Genomic DNA, 18,778 nt, shown 5'->3' with positions numbered 1-18,778 from the left:
TTAATCCTGAGTGTCTTTGATTTTAAATAAAATTATAATATTTAATTTTCAGATAAAAAAATCAATTATTTATCTAGGTGACTTTGTCATTTCAAGTAGCGATTATATTTTGCATATTCATACATACGAGATTGTATAATTTCATTACTTAAATAATCAATTTACAAAAAATAGATTTTAACCAAGCATTATTTTGAAAATTGATTCAAATAGTTAGAGATTTTATTTAACCACAATTTAGTCTCAAAATAATTTATTTAAGAAAATTTATTTGTTTGGTTTTTTAAGAAGCTCGGGACTAAGTTCGATGTAAAATCATTTCGAATTTCGATTCAATTTAGTCAATTTATTGAATTAACCATAATTGAAATTGATTTGGTCATAATTGCAATGTAATTAACCAATTAATTTATCAATTTGGTTGAAATTTAAATTAATTGACTAAGGATCTAAAATATTGGCTATTCAATAAATAATTTAATCCTACCATTTGGCTATATTTTAAATGGCCCAAGAACCCCTTTTTATTTTATAGAATTACCCCAGCCCATTCCATACAACTCGACCCAAATCCTCATCTTTCCTCTTTATTCCATTACCACAAACGAGTAACATCAACAGCAATACACGATAACAACACAACCACGGAAAAAACCCATTCAAGGACAATATTCTATTAGGAAGCAAATCAATCCCACATCGGAGAAATAGAGGATACATGTCCAATATTTAAGAGTCTCACCCAACTCCACTAGTATGAGGCCTTTTGGGATGTGCCCAAAAATAAATTCATGAGGGCTAGGCCCATAGCGGATATTATCATACTAGTACGGAGTTTGGGTGAAGTTACACGTTGTCCCAGCAAATGGTATCAAAGCCCAGGTTCGGGTATGTCGAAGTAGTGGACCGGGTGTATCAGAGTAGTGGACTGTATTTGGTGAGAAGTTATCAGTGTAACAACAAGACTGGAGATCTGCAGGTGGTGCCTTGTATCAAAAGTCTTCCTGACGAGTGGTAGTCAAGCAGTGTGTCCTATTGGGTGATAATGGTGGTACAAGATGTTTGGCAGATCATATGAAGTGACCTAGTAGTTGAGATCTACTGTTGATGCCTTATGTCGAAAGTCTTCTTGACAAGTAGTGGTCAAGCGGCGTGTCCCACTAGTTGGTTATGGTGATATTAGATAGTTAGTGCGATTAAATTGATTATCGCTGAAGGAGAGGTCATAAGTGGTGTGGTCTTGGTTTGGGGGGAGGATTGTTGGGAAGCAAATCAACCCTACATCGGAGAAATAGAGGAAACATGTACAATATTTAAAGTTTCATGCAACTCTATGCAACTCTATTAGTATGAGGCTTTTTGGGGTGTGCCCAAAAATAAATCTGTGAGGGCTTGGCTCAAAGCGGACAAATCATACTAGTGCGGAGTTACACGCGGACCCAACAAGTAGTATTAGAGCCCAGGTTTGGGTGTGTCGGAGTAGTGGACTGCGGTTGGTGAGAAATTCCTAGTGTGATGACAAGATTGGAGATCTGTTGGTGGTGCCTTGTGTTGAAAGTCTTTCTAGGGAGTGGTGGTCAGGCAGCGTGTCCCATTTGGTGATAACGGCGGTACAAGATATTTGGCAGATCATATGAAGTGACCCAGTAGCTGAGATTTATGGTTGATGCCTTGTGTCGAAAGTCTTCTTGACAAGTAGTGGTCAAGCGGCGTGTCCCACTGGTTGGTAGTGGCGGTAAAAGATGGCTAGCCAGATCAAATGGATTATCACTGAAAGAGAGGTCACGAGTGTTGTGGTCTTGGTTTGAGGGGAGGATTATTGGGAATAAAATCAATCCCACATCGGAGAAATAGAGGATACATGTCCAATATTTAAGAGTCTCACCCAACTCCACTAGTATGAGGCCTTTTGGGAGGTGCCCAAAAACAAATCCGTGAGGACTTGACCCAAAGCGGACAATATCATACTAGTGTGGAGTTTGGATGAAATTACATGTGGTCCCAATGTATTCAACAACAACACACAATAGCGATGTCAACATCAACATCGACGACCACCCAACAAATAATGACAAAATCACCAACCGCTCCGACCCATAAATCAACTCGATACCATCGGCAGACCCAACTTTGGCCAACAATGACTGATACCCGACCCAACACTGAAACTCAACCAACAAAGATCCAAAAATCATAAAAAACTCTATCTTTTCATCTTATCTTTAAATTTTGCAGGCCTAGGAGCCATCTTTTTGACTTTCTTGCTCAAGATTGTGTGTTACAAAATCCAAAATCCAAAATCCAATCCAAATTAGAAGGGCCAGTTCGGAATTCGAATTTTAGAGATATGTCTTCTCTATTTTTAAATAGAAAAATCAGTGTCTTCCACTATAAATAGGGATTGAGGGGAAGAAGGCAAGGGGGTAGAGGATTTCTGGGGAAAAATTTGAAGATTCGGGAGGCGTATGCTTCTAGTCTTACGGAACCAAAAATTCTACAAGAAACAAACTAAGAAAAAACTCCATTCCGACAAAAAATTAAACTCCGAAAGGTCAAAATTTAAACTCGGCTGGAAGTTTGTCGTCAAAGCTCGTCGTCCCAGTGAGCTGCTCCGAAATAGGTCTTTCTTGTTTTCTTTTATTTTTCATGAGTTCCTGTTTTCATTTGGTATTTGTAGTGCTTAAACTTCGTTTCTTTTCTGTTTTTGTTTGGTATTTGTAGTGCTTAAATTTTGTTTCTTGAATTATTTTTGGATCCCATGTTTGTTTATGATGTTGTTTCTACTTCCAGTTGTTGGTAGTGTCTAGGTTCCTTTCCTATCGATTATTGCTTTGTTGTTTGTAGTCAAATCTAACGATTAGCATAAGAGTAGTTTTCTTTCCTTTTTAATGTTGAGCATTTTTCTCTGGGTTTTGGTATTCTCCTTGCTGTTACAAATTAGATTAAAAGGTTAAAGATTTATTTCTGATTGCTTCCTTCGTCCTCCAAAGTTTCTGAAGGCTGTTTGCTTAAGTTGATGTTTGCATCATTTTGATCGAATTCCTCTGTTATGTGTGAGGGTCATTTTCTTTGGCTCATATCTAGAATATTTATTCACACGTAACACTTGGGAAAGTGAATTCATATTTATCAACTTTTCACTCAAACGGTCACACATTCGGAAAGCATGAAGACTATTGATTAGTTAGTGAATGTTTGCAATCAAATTAACCGAAAACACAGTTCTTTGCAAAGATGATGTGAAGCTCGACAAAGGCGGTGAAAGGTTTTGTCATTACAACAATTTGGCATAGTTGAGTATACTTGTTATTTAGTTGTGATTTTTCTTTCTCCATCCCTCTTTTTTTCATATGGACTCTATAACTTAAGTATGTTTTTTTTTTTTTATATCCAACCTCTTGAAATTTTAATTAGTTGCTGGAACAAATCAAACTTGAGCCTTTTAATGCTTTGTTTTTTTTTTTTTTGAATTCTGATTGATGTCTGGACACGTGAGGTTATTTATTTAACTGATTTATCGTAAAGGGTTAAAAGCCAACTTGTTTGACAGCTAGTTGAATCTATAGTATAGTCCGTCCTTTTTGGCCATGTGTGGTAATAAATTGAGATTTTATTTCATTTTTTGCAATGACTATTTGTTGTGTATATCAAGTTAGGACTTATATTCCTTTGTGGGTTTAAAATCAAGTACCTCCCTATTTTGGATCAAATATTGAACCGCCTTCAAATAGTTTAATCTATGACTTCATTTCTACTAGTTTGAATGTATAGTTTTAAGTATTAGGCGAACCATCACTTTGTTGGTCGCTTTCCTTCTTTCGTTAGAAATAATAATAATAATAAATAATAGTAATAATAATGTCTTCCCAACTATCTCTTCATGCTCTTGGGTGTTACTATTTTTATTTGTGTGAAAAAGTGTTAAAAATTCAGAATTTTGGCTTTTCTTTTCTAAAAATGTTTGGATGTATGCATGCATTCTTGCACTTTTTTTTTCCTTTTCCTGGAAAATTCATTGAACCATTGGAAATCATTTCAAGTTAAATTTTATTTCATATATAAATACGTACCTAATCTTTACCTTTTCTATCTTTTGCATGAATCCATCTTGAACATGTCCGATCCGACTCCCCATTCCTTCGCTTTTGATGTCCGTCGAGTCGAGCCTCATTGAAGTCCAAATTTGGACTGATATACACAGGATAGCACACATATACAGGCTGGTATATGCTGATATACAATGTGTATACACTGAAAGTCGTAGCTGCATACCATCATACAGTGTGAAATGAAATATGGAGAGGGAATATGCTGATTTCTACGTTGATATACAGTATATACGTTGAAATATACACAAAAACGCAAGGGTGAAGGACTGTGATATACAGTCAGTATACAGCTGGGTATACACTGCAGAAATGGACCAAAAGTCCATATAGGATGGCCCAAAAGCTGGACAACTTTATTGATGGGCTAACTTAGGGTCCAATTTTAATTCTTATATTATTTTTGTAGCTATTTGTGTTGACTAACTTTTTAATCAATTAACCTAGATAAACCCCTATAGTGTTGTCATTTTATTTTGGATAAGCAACATAAATCCCATCCTTAATGGAACTAATTACATAAGATCCCGGATTGACTTTCTCTCTCCCAGATTTGAAAAAATACTTATACATGTCGTTGTACCTCATACGTATCTGTAATGTATGATGAAACTGCTATGCCTAAAATTATGAAAATAAAATTAGAAACCAATATTCTCTTTCCTAATTAAGAGCTGTAATTAATGCACTAATTTTGTGGAGGCTTAAAAATAGTAACTGTAATTCAAATTCAAAAATATTCAAACATCACCATAATTTTTTTTTTTTTTGAAATTGCGATTTGAAATTCAATTTGAAAAAAAAAAGCCAAAAACATTTGTATTCTTTCGTTTTACAGCAGACTGTCAAAAACAAAAAAAAAAACCTTATACAATAGTTAAATATGTATGTGTCCACCTTATACTTTGTATATTTATGTATAATGTTATCATGAAAATTAATGTAAAACATAAGATTTCTAAATATGTAATGCAACCTTATACATAGTATATCTATGTATAATGTTATCAATAAAACAAATGTAAAACATAAACTTTCTAAATGTATAATGTAATACTATACATATTATAACATACGTCTAAGGTTATAATTGTAAAATATAATGTACCCAATGTATATCAAAATATATCAATGTAATGTATTATAAAAAATATTAACGTATAAGAAACGTGTAAAATATTATAAAAATATATTACATACGTGTAAAATATTATAAAAATATATTAACGTACAAGAAACTATTTACTGAAATAAATAAATTAGTATAAAAAATTTACCTTTCTAATGTATAATGCTTTCCTTAAATCATGCGAAAACAAGCCCATAAATCATAATAATTTGACACAGCAATAAACTACTGGAGATTTGTACAGGATATACACAATAAATATTGAAAAATAAATATACACAGTAATTACTTGTGTTCGACATATACACAAGAAATTATGTTCACACGATCTCTTTTTATATATTCAAGTATGAAGAAAGTTGTGTACTGGAGATTTGTACAAGATATACACATAAACTATATGATCGATACCGTGCAATTTCCTGGTTTAGGAGGACGTTGTCTCCTTTCTTTGGTGGGAGGACGTTGTCTCATTTCTTTGGTGTACGTCTGGTAATTCGGGGGGGGGGGGGGGGGGGGGGGGGGGGGGGGGGTGAGAAAGAAGAGGGGGAGATTTGAGAAAAAAATCGAAATAATTTTTTATTTAAATGAAGAAAGTGATAAAGTTAATTAGATCAGTTAATGCTTGATAATTGAAAAAAAAATTAAAACCCCCAAATCATGTTAGCAAGGTTTTAGGCGAAAAATATGGAGTACAATGTTGGAGGAAAATATGGTGGTTTGGGATGTATGAGAAGGAAAAGAGAGAAAAGTTTAAAAGGAAGGAATTTGTGTAATTAATATGAGATATTTGTAATTACTTTTCAAAATAGGGATATTTTGTAATAACTAATAGTTAATTTGTGTATATGTAATTTTTCCTTTTTATCTTAGTTTTCTTTATTTACGTCATAAATTTTTAATTTTTTTTAATTTTTTTCACTTAATTTATATCATCTAAAATGGATTAAATTAATTCCTTCAATTTTCCCCTTAAAACATCTTTTAAAGATTAAGTATTTTGTTTGTTTTGTTCATATAATTAATGGTTTATTTTAGATTAAAGAAATTTTCTCCAAAATCTAAGAAACTAATTTATTTTGAAAATCAACCTTTTTCAAAAGATTAGCAAAGCACTTTTAATCAAATATTCTCTTAATATTTTATCTCTACATAATCGATTTTTTCTATAATAATTAATAATAAGAAAATAATTTCATAATCTTTTCTTTCTCCACAAAAGCAAAATCATTTTTCTCTTAAATTCGAAGAATCACAACTTAGCTCAATTCAAGTGAAATATTTTTCCTTAGAATAAAAAAATGTCTTTTTAAACGTTTAAATAAATAATTTTTATATTTTTCTATGAAATCAAGTCTTTGCGAAAGTTAGTCACATTTAGTTAGTCAAGTTAGTTCTTATGGTAAACCATTTTAAACGGACACTCCTAAGTGCCTTAAAAACCTTCTTAGGGTGTTAATTGAACCCTTATTCAGAATCTCTAGTTTCAAAGGTTTATTTCTGTTTTTGGACTTTTGAAACTCTTTTAAGTTTTCTTGATTTTTCTATACAAATCAAGTGGCGACTTTGTGAATTTTCTTAAAATTAATTCAAATATTTTATAATAGTTTTAAGAAGGTCAAAATCATTTTCTCGCCAAAAGAAATCTGAAAAGGATAAAACAAAAATGGTGACTCCGCTGAAAATTTATCTAGGTTCTAACCAAAAAGAAACTTTCTAACTTGTTGTGGATTATTATTATGTGTTTATTTGTTTAAATTTCATATAAACTGACATTCCATTCATATTTCCTCCACTTTGAAAAACTGACACTCCCACACATTGTACACACAGATTGTATATTGTACTTTCCCAAAATTCTTTCAAATCACCCATTTTAGAGAGTCGGTACATATATGGAGTAAGCGGGAGTTTTACTGTCGTGGGACCACGTGCCTTCTCATATAAGAAATCCAAGTCCGTGTCTCCCCAAATCTTAACAAAACTTAAGAGAGAACGTTGCCACCCTTGATTTAGGCCATGCATGTATAAGCCTTAGGTGGTTTGACCCAATGTGTCATCCCACAAATTTAGGAAACACCCTTATGTCAAATGGGTTCACGACCCAAAGACGATCATCATATTATGTGCAGAGATAATGATAAATTAATCCAAGTCAAAATTTAAGAAAATTGAGTTTGGAAATCTAACTCCAAACTCAAGTAATGTCATTAATTAAAGCTTGAATCAATTTATCAGAATCTCAATTGATATTTAATGCTAGGCTTACCTTTGGCTTGAAAGATCCCACACATGCTAGGACATGTAATAATTGTTTATGTACTAAAGTGTTTTATTGTTTTGCTTTGTCTATGTTTGTATATGTGTGTGTTTAAAGAACATATGTTTGGCTTGAAACGATACTAGTCCATTATTCCTATTTCGAAGTACTAGAGCGTTAATAAGCATATAAGACTTAAAATCGGAACCTACCAAAATACCTTTAGAAGTTCATTGATAGAATTCCTTCCAATTTACCCAATCATTTTCAATTTCATTAGGTTATTATCTAATTCACATTGATCACGTTGTCCTCACAATTCGCTTTTCCCGTATTTAATTATAGTCAAAACTATCCAGACATTCTATTAATAAAAAGACTATGTTGTCTTTAAAGCTTTCAAATAAGCCTTTTTGTATGTTTATTTAAATCACTTAGTTCATCTTGTTCAAAGTCTTATTTTTCCCATCAAATTCAAGATCCGTTAAATGATCAAAGTTCTAATCATTCGGATAGTTTCTCAAGTGTCATATTCTTCAAATTCTGAACTTAGTCTATTTCAAATCAACTATATGTCATTTGTTTCGTATATTACTTTGGTCAATCATCACTATCATGAACTAACTTTTTAGTTTTTGAGTGTTTTTCTTTCCTTTTAGAGAGAGACTGATTTGTGTTGATACTCAAAACTTGCTTGTTACACAAAGGCAAAGTAATTGCTGCCAGAATATCAGTATTTTACACGGTCTAAGGTTAGGAAAGCAACTATAGATTCATTAGCTCTTTCTTGGGATAATCGAAGGACTCATTCAACTATGGATCCTAGTCTGATTAACACAAATACTTCTTCTGAGTCAGTTACCACCTTTTCTGTGGCAATGGACATGAGTGTCTCGATAGGAAGGGAAATAACCCCAGAGCTCATTGCCGGTTTGGAGCAACAAACTGCCGAGCTAAGGCTCATGGTGATGCAAAGAAAAACACCTTATTAGACTCCTCCAAATATGACTCTGCCTCCTGATGCTCGACAAAAGGGATCTATGCTTCTAACGTCAGAAGAAGTTGATCAGAAAGGTCATTTTGCTTATGTTTCTCAGAATGCACTTTTGTGTACACATTTGATCGTCCAAAGGTTCAGAACACACCCTTGCCACACTGTGCTCCACCAGTGTACACCTATGCTACCACCCCACCGGTAACACAAACTCAAGGGTTATACCACATAGATGCTAATCATTATGTTAAAATGGAGAATGATCTAAGAATGTACACTGATGATACAGTGAATAGAAAGCTCAAGGACTTAGAAGATGCAATAAGGAGTCTTCGGGGGCTTGGGAATAACCAAAGTGTGAGGTATGAAGATTTGTGTGCATTTCCCGAGATTGAGTTGCCTCCTGGTTATAAGATCCCAAAGTTTGAAAAATTTGATGGGTTCGAAAATTCTTTCTTTCACTTGAAAACTTATTGTGAAAAGTTAATTGGTGTGGGCAAGAATGAAGGAATACGGGTCAAACTATTTAGTCAAAGTTTGAGTGGAAAGGCTCTAAAATGTTATGCCAAGTAAGATGTGACTAATTGGCGCACTTAGGATGACCTGGCAAATGCTTTTGTGGATCACTACAAGTTTCATGTCGACATTATTCCTGATAGAATCTCTATCACAAAGCTAAGACAGAGGTCAAATGAGAATTTTTATGAATATTCCATACACTGGAGAGAAAAAGCGACTAGGGTACATCCCCCAATGGAAGAAACTGAGATGATCAGTTACTTCATCCATGCACTAAATCTCGAATATTTTGACCGCATGATAACAATGGCTGGAAAAACATTTATTGAAATTGTCAAGACTTGAGAAATGATTGAAGATGGCCTCAAGAGAGGAAGGATAATAAATTTGATAGAGCTGCAGTCCACTCACAAAGGCTTCCAGACTGTCTCTTTCGAAAATGGAAAGGAAAAAGAGAAGGAAGTAATGGGAGTAATGACTCAAGAAAATTCTTCCAATTACAAGAAGCCTCCTCGATATCAACCAAATACTTGACATGCTCACTATCGGTCTTCAATGCACAAGAGACATATCATGCTCAAGCTCCACCACAAAACTATTAAAATAATGCTCCTCGTGCCAATCCTAAAAGAAAACCTCCCAGAATGTTCACGCCGCTAGCAGAATCTCTTACTCAGCTTTTTGAAAGGTTGAAAGACGCAAAACTACTTCATCTGGTGAAAGCAAAGCCTGTGAACACCTCTGCTAATTGGTATGGTCCAAACAAACGATGTTCTTACCACTCTGGAGCTGTTAGAAATGATACAGAAAAATTTATCACTCTTAAGCACAAAATTCAAGATTTCATTGACAACAAGGTGATAACTCTTAAAGAAGCTCCAGCTATTGTTAACAACAATCCATTGCCCAATCACAAGAAGTAGTCGTTGACACCATCAAGCAAAAGGCGTACTTTTGGCGTCCTTCTATCCTGCATTTGGAAGTTATTGTTTTCTTTTCTTGTAATCGTACTTACTCATTTCATTTCCTTGTAATTGTATCCAGTTTCTTTATTTCCTTGTAATCACACTTTATGATTTGATTTCCTTGTAATTGCACCCTTTTAGCTGTAATGAAATATGTTTGATTAAATTTCTCTTGTGGAATATGTGGGCGGCCTATATTGGCTTCGGTCACATTATCAAAAGTATCAAATATCCCTTTTATTTGTATGAACTATGTTTGACCAGAATTCCTAAGAAAGGGATACGTAGGCGGCCTATGTCGGCTTCGGTCAACCCCTTGAAAGATTTATCTTTCTGTTTTATATTGAAACTAAATTTCCTACCTAAATGAAAAACGTAGGCGCCACACTAGATCGATCATATTTTTTAAAATTTTTTTAGAGAAATTATGGCAAATTTTTTAGAAAGATATCAAAAATTCATCAAAGGGTCTTTTCCCAAGTTAAATGAAGATGACATTGAAGTATGTAACTGGGGCAGGAATTTTTTAGAAGGTCTCAAAAGATGTCACAAAACTTGACACCTTCTACAAAGTTAAAAATCAGATGTTGCTGAAGCTGAAATTGGAGCATAACTTTTGAAGTTCTCTATACTTAAAGTACTCTATATCAGAAACAATTCAAGTGTTTTGCATTTTGTACTAGGGTAGAATTTTGAGAAGATCTCAAAAATTCCATACTACATAAGTTATAAGAAAGTTTGGGAGTCATGTTATAGACCATGACAGAATTTTTAAGGAGGAACCTCACAAATTTTACAGAAGTGGTATTGCAAGATCAGAAAAGTTTGCAAATCTATGATCAACAAAGTGCATTAGGAGAGCAAGACAATACCAACACAGTCAGTCTCTCAAAAACTAGGAATTTTTCTTTGGATGAAGAAATAGTGCAGTCACAAAGTTGACAACATTAAGCATGGCACAGGGCATTATCAGACCCACTGTGACCTTGCCATAATAATTCAGACAACTTTTTTCCCTCATTTTTCTCTTGATTTATGTTTCTATTACTTTGTTATGATCGATAACACTTTCTTTGATTTTATAGGAAAATGATCAGACATAACAACGAAGATGTGGAGATATTATTCGAACTACTATCTATAAATCATCATGAGTCAAACAACTTCTTCTTTATCTTTAAACTTTACCCATTTGCTACACTCATAACAAATTATTGTATTACTAATGAGTGTTGTTCAAGTTGTACAGGTGACGTTATGCAGAATCACCTCTCAAAAAAATGCAAAGTATCCTCTCAAAGTTTAAGGATCTAAACTAGAAGCTCAGGACATGCACAAACCCTTCAAAGGACTCTTGATTCAAAGGATGCAGTTTAACGAATCATATCTTATTTGGTCCATCCACCCTTTCAAAAGAACACATCTTATATTTAGGTTTTCACCCTTTAAGAAGAAATATTTGGATCGTCACCCTATTCAAAGTGACAAGTTATATTCAATATTGGTCGTCCTTCTTTCAATGAGACACATTGGGTCATCACCCCCATTCAAGTGGCACATTACATTAAAGATAGGTCGTTCGCCTTTCAATGAGACACGTTGGGCCGTCACCCCATTCAAAGTGTTAAGTTATATTCAGAATGGGTCATCCGTCCTTCAATGAGACATGTTGGACCGTCAATCCATTCCAAGTGGGATGTTACATTTTAAATGGGTCGTCTGTCCTTCAATGAGACACAATGGACCGTCACTCCATTCAAAGTGGCATATTATATTTTGAATGGGTCGTTTGCCCTTCAATGAGACATGTTGGAATGTCACTCCATTTGAAGTGGCATATTACATTTTAAATGGGTCGTCCGCGCTTCAATGAGACACGTTAGATCGTCACTCTGTTCAAAGTGGCATATTATATTCAAAATGGGTCGTCTGTCCTTCAATAAGACATGTTGGATCATCACTCCGTTCAAAGTGGAATGTTACATTTTAAATGGGTCGTCCGTCCTTCAATGAGACACGTTGGACCGTCACTCCGTTCAAAGTGGCATGTTATATTCAAAATGGGTCGTCTGCCCTTCAATGAGACATATTGGACCATCACTTCGTTTAAAAGTGGCATGTTTTGTTTTAAATAGGCCGTCCATCCTTCAACGAGACACGTGGGATCATCAATCCGTTCAAAGTGGCATGTTACATTCAAGATTAATCATTTTCTTTTTGTTGGTGCATGTTGGAATGTCACCTCTTTCAAAGTGACATAATATTTTCAGAACAGATTCGACTATCTCAGCATCCAGTGTTCAAATAGGTTTACACCAATTTAGGTTTGGACGAGATCATCCAAAAGGATGAAATTCTCAATTCGAAACCACAGGTGTGGATGACTCCAAAAAATAATGCAGTACAATGTGGAATTTTTTCTTAGCAGCGAACTGGGACATAGTCCAAAGAGGAATTTCAAATTCTTTGGACGCAAGCTAAAGAATGACTTCCACCATCATCAAACCACACCCCTATTCTAAGGCATGTGGGATATTTTGAGATATTCTAGTTTTAGTTTCACTTTTAGGATACTTCTAAACTCATACCGGAAGTAACCCTCTCTTTCCTTTAAGTTCGAGTGATAACGCACTCAGAGTTTTGGAAATTATGTTTAGGTAAATTCTTTCCTATGGATATGCAGGATCTCACATTCATAGTTAAGAGGTTACAAGCTTCTTTTTCATAAGCTTAAATAAATTATCACTCATCCTGAGCCAAAGATCGTCTAAAACAAAAGACTATCTTTTCCACCGATTGAGTCGAACTACAAGCATTCTGATTTCCTGAATCATAAGGATATGTAGGCGGAGCACCATGTGAAAAACTCGATTGCATCCAAACTCCCCCCAATCCTCTTATTCCATAGCTTTTTGATTTTACCAAAATTTGAAACTTGAAATAGCTCGTGATTTCTTTGAAAATCGTTCTTTAAAATCAAGCTTTATGAACTACAAGTGACCTGAATTCTCATGTAACCTGAGATTTGTAGGAAACCCAATACCGAGGCCCGACCATAACTCTCTAAAAACTCTTGCGAAAACCAACCTCTTTCAGAAATGAATTTGTGGTCGGACAAAATTAGAAACGTCAAACTCCCTTTGCCCAGGGTTACTTGCATGCACCCTACCCAAAAGGAGGGGGCAGTTATTGACACCTAATTTTTGCCCTCCACAACTAAGTTTAATCCTGAGTGTCTTTGCTTTTAAATAAAATTACAATATTTATTTTTCGGATAAAAAAAATCAAGTATCTATCTAGGTGACTTTGTCATTTTAAGTAGCGATTACATTTTCGTATCCATATATACGAGATTGTATAATTTCGTTACTTAAATAATCAATTTACAAAAAATAGATTTTAATCAAGCATTATTTCGAAAATTGATTCAAATAGTTAAAGATTTTATTTAACCACAATTTAGTCTCAAAATAATTTATTTAAGAAAATATATTTGTTTGTTTGTTTAAGAAGCTCGGGACTAAGTTGGTTGTAAATTCATTTCGAATTTCGATTCAATTTAGTCAATTTATTGAATTAACCATAATTGAAATTGATTTGGTCATAATTGCAATGCAATTAACCAATTAATTTATCAATTTGATTGATAATTTTGTAATCTTTTCTTTCTCCACGAAAGCAAAATCATTTTTCTCTTAAATTCGAAGAATCACAACTTAGCTTAATTCAAGTGAAATGTTTTTCCTTAGAATAAATAAATGTATTTTTTAAACGTTTAAATAAATAATTTTTACATTTTTTTATGAAATCATGTCTTTGGGAACATTAGTCACGTTTAGTTAGTCAAGTTAGTTGTTTTGGTAAACCGTTTTAAACGGACGCTCCTAAGTGCCTTAAAAACCTTCTTAGGGCCTTAATTGAACCCTTACTCATAATCTCTAGTTTCTAAAGTTTATTTCTGTTTTTGGACCTTTGAAACTCTTTTAAGTTTACTTGATTTTTCTAAAAAAATCAAGTGGCGACTGTGAATTTTCTTAAAATTATTTCAAAAACTTTTCAAATCTTTTGAAATAGTTTTAAGAAGGTCAAAATCATTTTCTCGCCAAAAGAAATTTGAAAAGGATAAAGCACTAGGAATGCACTTCATTTTAGAAAAAGGAGCATGCCCAAGGCAACTGGAATGAGATGGTCTTGAATGCCAACAAAACCGCGAAAAAAACACAAAATCCAAGCAAAACGTCAACGGAAGCACCGAGAGACAGTGGTGGTAAATCCATGAAGATTTCGACTAACCCATTGTAGCAACGCACAGAAAACACCAAAAATCGGATGAAACCAAAACCTTTAAGGTAAACCAGAGGTTACCGAAGTTGGCCGGATCGGAAAACTCACAAAAATCTCAACGATAAACCACAAGGGTGGGATCGGAAGAAAGCCAAGGAGCATATCTACAAGGATCTAAGCTTTCATACCATGTTAGAAGCAAGAATATACCAGATTCGGAGCAAAACTTCGGTGAGAAATGAATCTTCGAGAAGAAAGAAGAGAGGAAAATATCTAATGCTTGTAACTGATCTCTTCAATTATGAATCTGTGTTCCACATAATGTGGGTCAAATAATATATATACATGACCCGAAATGAAGTAATAAAACCGAACATTGGGCCTTATACACCGTACGGGCCATCATACAAAAATATATACATAAATACTATGGACTAGCCCACTCCCCTAATAGCTATGGTCTTATCATGTAGCTCAACAAAGTAGGACCTTTTGTAGATTGTAATGTAATTATAGTCAGAGATATTGAGTAGAAAACATCTACCATAACTTAAAGACGTATCCAATCAAATGGACAAGGGGACGGATATTATTTTCATATTTTATAAGGTTTTAGTTGAAAGGTCATTTTAGGAGGCTTAGATAAGGTGGCAAAACATGTTTCAGGAAATACCTTATTGACAATTTTTTTTAGTACTAATTAAAATAGCTTGAACTGTTCATGTAGCTTAATGTCTGAAAACATGATAACCAATGGCTTTCAAATGCTTAGTGATTCATTAGGAATGGACTACAGATTTTAGGCAAGATCATTCGCTGGAAACTTTTCCAACCATGTGATAAGAAAGCAATTACTTGGTTTTCAGTAAACTTGTGGAACCAATCAAAAATCAAATAGAAGGAGATCAAATCTTTATCGTATTTGAGCTGAATATATTATGGCTGGAGAAAATATCTTCTCCAAACCTATCACAAATACGTCGCAAATGCACTAGTAAGAAAACATTTTTTTTTGCAAAGTGGTCGAAAAGATATTATACTACATCAAGAAAGTATAGGGATTTCGAGGTATAAAATTAGTCTCTTTAAAAAATAATTATAGTAAGTGTTTACTAACAAGATTTTGAAATATAAACATTTGGTATCTGCTAACATATAATAATTGACTAAATTATAGCAAAACAATTATTATGGTTATACGTTAATTCATTCTATATATAGCAATGGTGGCTTTAGATGCCAAATAATCAAGACAAGGTAACACAAAAATGTCAATGAACGAGAATTGTTCCTCCACTGATCTTCTCCAGCTCAAACTTGGAATCATATGTTAAATTTCATAAGCTCTTCCGCCGTAAAATGTGCAATTCAACTATGAATTCCTGATATTCTCCGCAAATACGGTAAGCCCATGTGTCTTTCCGATCTCGTAGCAGCCCTTCCCCTCAATCCTTCAAAAGCTGCCTTCCTGCCAATTCTAATGTGCTCTTCAGTTCAATTTGGCTTTCTAAACCAAAAAGAATACTATTCTCTTACCCCTGGCTAGTCGTCTTCTAGTGAAAGACAATCTCTTAAGTATGAGGTCATATTTTCTGATCATCCATGATCCGCTTCTTCATTAACCATGGTTTAGCAAGGTTTGAGTTAAGTAATTGGTTCCAAAATGATTTATCCACTACTTTTTCATATACTGTTCATGGAAAATCTTTGTTGGAATATTATATGGAGGAACCAAGAGTGGGTGATAGTTTCAATAATGCAATGGCTAGTGACTCAAGATTGATTGTAGACGTGCTTATTAACAAGTGTAAACATGTTTTTGAAGACTTGACGTCATTGATGGAGGTTGGAGGTGGCACTTGCACAAGCAATCGCCATAGCTAAAACATTTCCTCTGATGAAGTGCTTTGTACTTGATCTCCCTCATGTCATAGGAGACCCAAGGGAAGTGGGAACTTGGAGTTTGTGTAATGACCCTTCAGGTCATTAGCCGTATTCTTGCTTATTTTGCTGATAGAGCTCCTCCATAGCCATCCAAGTCATTAGTGACTTGCTGGAATTGATAGTTCGGTTACCTGACGGTTTGTTTGATTTTTATAACCACTTTTCCAATTTGAAGTCTTCGTCGATTCCAAATGGCCGCCGAACGAAATTTCAGTAAAATAATTTTGCATGCAAATATTGACTGTGCCAACATCTATGTAAGATCGATTTTAGGATAGATAGACCCTTGGTTCAGATCCCATAGCACCCGAGCTCATTTCAACTAATTAGTCGAAAAGTCAAATATCAAAATATAGGGGTGTGGGACCCTCAAGTGATCAAAATGACCTCGTATGAAAAATACAACTTCACCAATGCGTTTGAAATGTTGAATTTAGTGGGGTTACATAGTTTGTTTGCGAAAAACAAAGTCCGAATGAGTTCGGAAGGTTAAAAATAAATTTTGACCTTGCGGGCCCATCTAAAACAGTATAAATGGGGGCTTTTGGCAGATTTTGAGCATTCTTCACCTCTATTAAAACCCTAGCATCCCTAGAAGAGTGGAGACTCAAAATTTGGTCTTGTGGGTTGATTGAAAACTTAAACAACTTGTGTAATCCATCTTTTACTACAAATCCAAGGTAAGAATTCCTCTAATTTGATATTAATTTCATTATTTCTTGATTCAAAACCCTAAATCATTGTGGGTCAATTGTATCCCCAAAATTGAGTATTTGACTCAAATTTCTTGAGGGTTTTAACTCCCTAAAGATAATTAATCTATCGTTGGTCTTGGAAACTCCTTTCCAAAAGTGAAACCTAATTGGGGTTTTGGTATCTATTTGAAACTCATGGCACAATGATGCTATAATGAGTATTTTCATTCTTGTTGTAATGCTTAGATTGTATTGTTGATAGCATTGTTTGTGAAAGAGGAAGCTTCTCGGAAAGAAAAGGAAAGCTCGTTGGTTCGTGAGTTGCTTGGATTCAAGATAGGTTAGGCGTACCCATAGAGTAGATTGAGCTTGTTTGTAATGTAATCATTGATATCTTGCGAGATTGGGCGGAAAATTTAGATGATAGTTGATTAAATGGTTCACTTGGGATTTATCAATTCCTATAGGCCATGGATTTGTAAGGTATGATATTTGACCCTTAGCCTAGGACCTTGGTTAGCTTAATTGTGATCTCATGACTAGTGTGTGAACATTATAGTTGTTCTAAGTAGACATGAATGCCATACTTCTCTATCCTTAGGAGTGTATTGGCCTATATAAAATGCCTAGATAGGAGATGACCTTGGTGTTGGGTTGACTTAGGAAGAATACTTGAAGAAGATTTCTCTTATATGCTTAGTAAGGATTGATAAGCCCTTATGGTGTGACTTAGATAACCTAGCCTAAATTAGGGTAGAAGTTTGTCTTATAGAAGTGACTTTAGTAATAGTGGGAGTTAAAAGTGGGACTTGACCCACCTTAAGATTGAACTATGTAACTCCTCGGTAACCTAGATACTTGATGAGAGTCTAAATTATGTTATTGAGATTATAAGGATTAAACTCGATTGTCGGTTTATGAATAAGGTCGATGATTGAAAAATGTGTTTTCTTGATTGTTGTCTTATTACCGTGTTATGGATAGCCAAGGAAATTTGGTAATTGTGTATGTCATCTAGAAACTCATGCCTATGATTCTACTCACATGTCATGATGATGACTAGTAATAAAGTGTGATGGTTTATGCATCTTACATCTCTATTACTCGATTATTGTGAACTTGTGTATGTTTATTAATTTGGGGCCATTTATGTGTGTATGTTGTTATTTTTGAAAATATTAATGCAATGATGATGCCCGATAAATCCGGAGGAATTATTGATACTATGATGATGCCCGGTTAATCCGGAGGAATATGTGATATTATGATGATGCTCGGTTCGAGTTCGGAGAAATATGTGACATTATGATTATGCCCGGTTCGAGTCCGGAGGAATGTGTGATATTATGATGATGCTCAATGAATTCGGCAGAATGTTTTAATATTATGTTGATGCCCAGTGAATTCGAAAGAGGTAAGAACATTTGATGCCATGTGGGGCAAATTTACTTATATGCATTGATATTTGTAAGGTTATTCCGTGTGGGGCCAACCACCTATGTGCTAGAATTATGAGGTCTCTGTTGGTAAATTGTTATTTGTTTCTTGTTCCAAATCACTATATAAGAGGTATGATCCTTTTTTATGCTAAACTAGCTGCTAGAGAAAATTTATGCTTAATATTGAGTTAAGGCTTAGTGTTACATGTAAATTTGCATAAAAATTCAAGGGCTAACCTAATATATATACTTGACTTGAATAAGAAGTTATATTATGAAATATTGCCTAGTAAGGTGGCTTATGTTATAATTAGCTACTTCTAAAATATTTGATTATTATTTGAAACCTAGAAGCCTAGTAAACTAGTTGGTGGACTTTACTCGATTAAAATATGGAAACTAGTCCTTAAGGTTGTGACATGCTTGGTGATGATAGATCTAGT

At 34.3% G+C, this 18,778-nt stretch overlaps 1 protein-coding gene across 1 annotated transcript; it reads left to right on the top strand.

Moving 5' to 3' along the window:
- Positions 1-8,310: 8,310 nt before the first annotated feature.
- Positions 8,311-9,353, top strand: LOC124898595. The gene is made up of 3 exons (XM_047412231.1): positions 8,311-8,460; positions 8,628-9,005; positions 9,087-9,353. The coding sequence occupies exons 1-3, from the start codon at positions 8,311-8,313 to the stop codon at positions 9,351-9,353; spliced, it is 795 nt and encodes a 264-aa protein (XP_047268187.1).
- The last annotated feature ends 9,425 nt before the right edge of the window (positions 9,354-18,778 follow it).

This window comes from Capsicum annuum, chromosome 5 (genome assembly GCF_002878395.1).
Source record: "Capsicum annuum cultivar UCD-10X-F1 chromosome 5, UCD10Xv1.1, whole genome shotgun sequence".
Taxonomy (NCBI): Eukaryota; Viridiplantae; Streptophyta; class Magnoliopsida; order Solanales; family Solanaceae; genus Capsicum; species Capsicum annuum.
The sequence above is the reverse complement of the archived record's forward strand: the minus strand, read 5'-3'. Positions and strand labels throughout refer to the sequence as shown.

Excerpts from the sequence above, each read along its gene's own strand:
- LOC124898595 (XM_047412231.1), top strand. The coding sequence starts at position 8,311 with ATGGATCCTAGTCTGATTAACACAAATACTTCTTCTGAGTCAGTTACC. Across the intron at positions 8,461-8,627 it reads CTGCCGAGCTAAGGCTCATG|GTTCAGAACACACCCTTGCC; the intron begins GTGATGCAAAGA and ends GATCGTCCAAAG. Across the intron at positions 9,006-9,086 it reads GCAAGAATGAAGGAATACGG|GATGACCTGGCAAATGCTTT; the intron begins GTCAAACTATTT and ends TGGCGCACTTAG.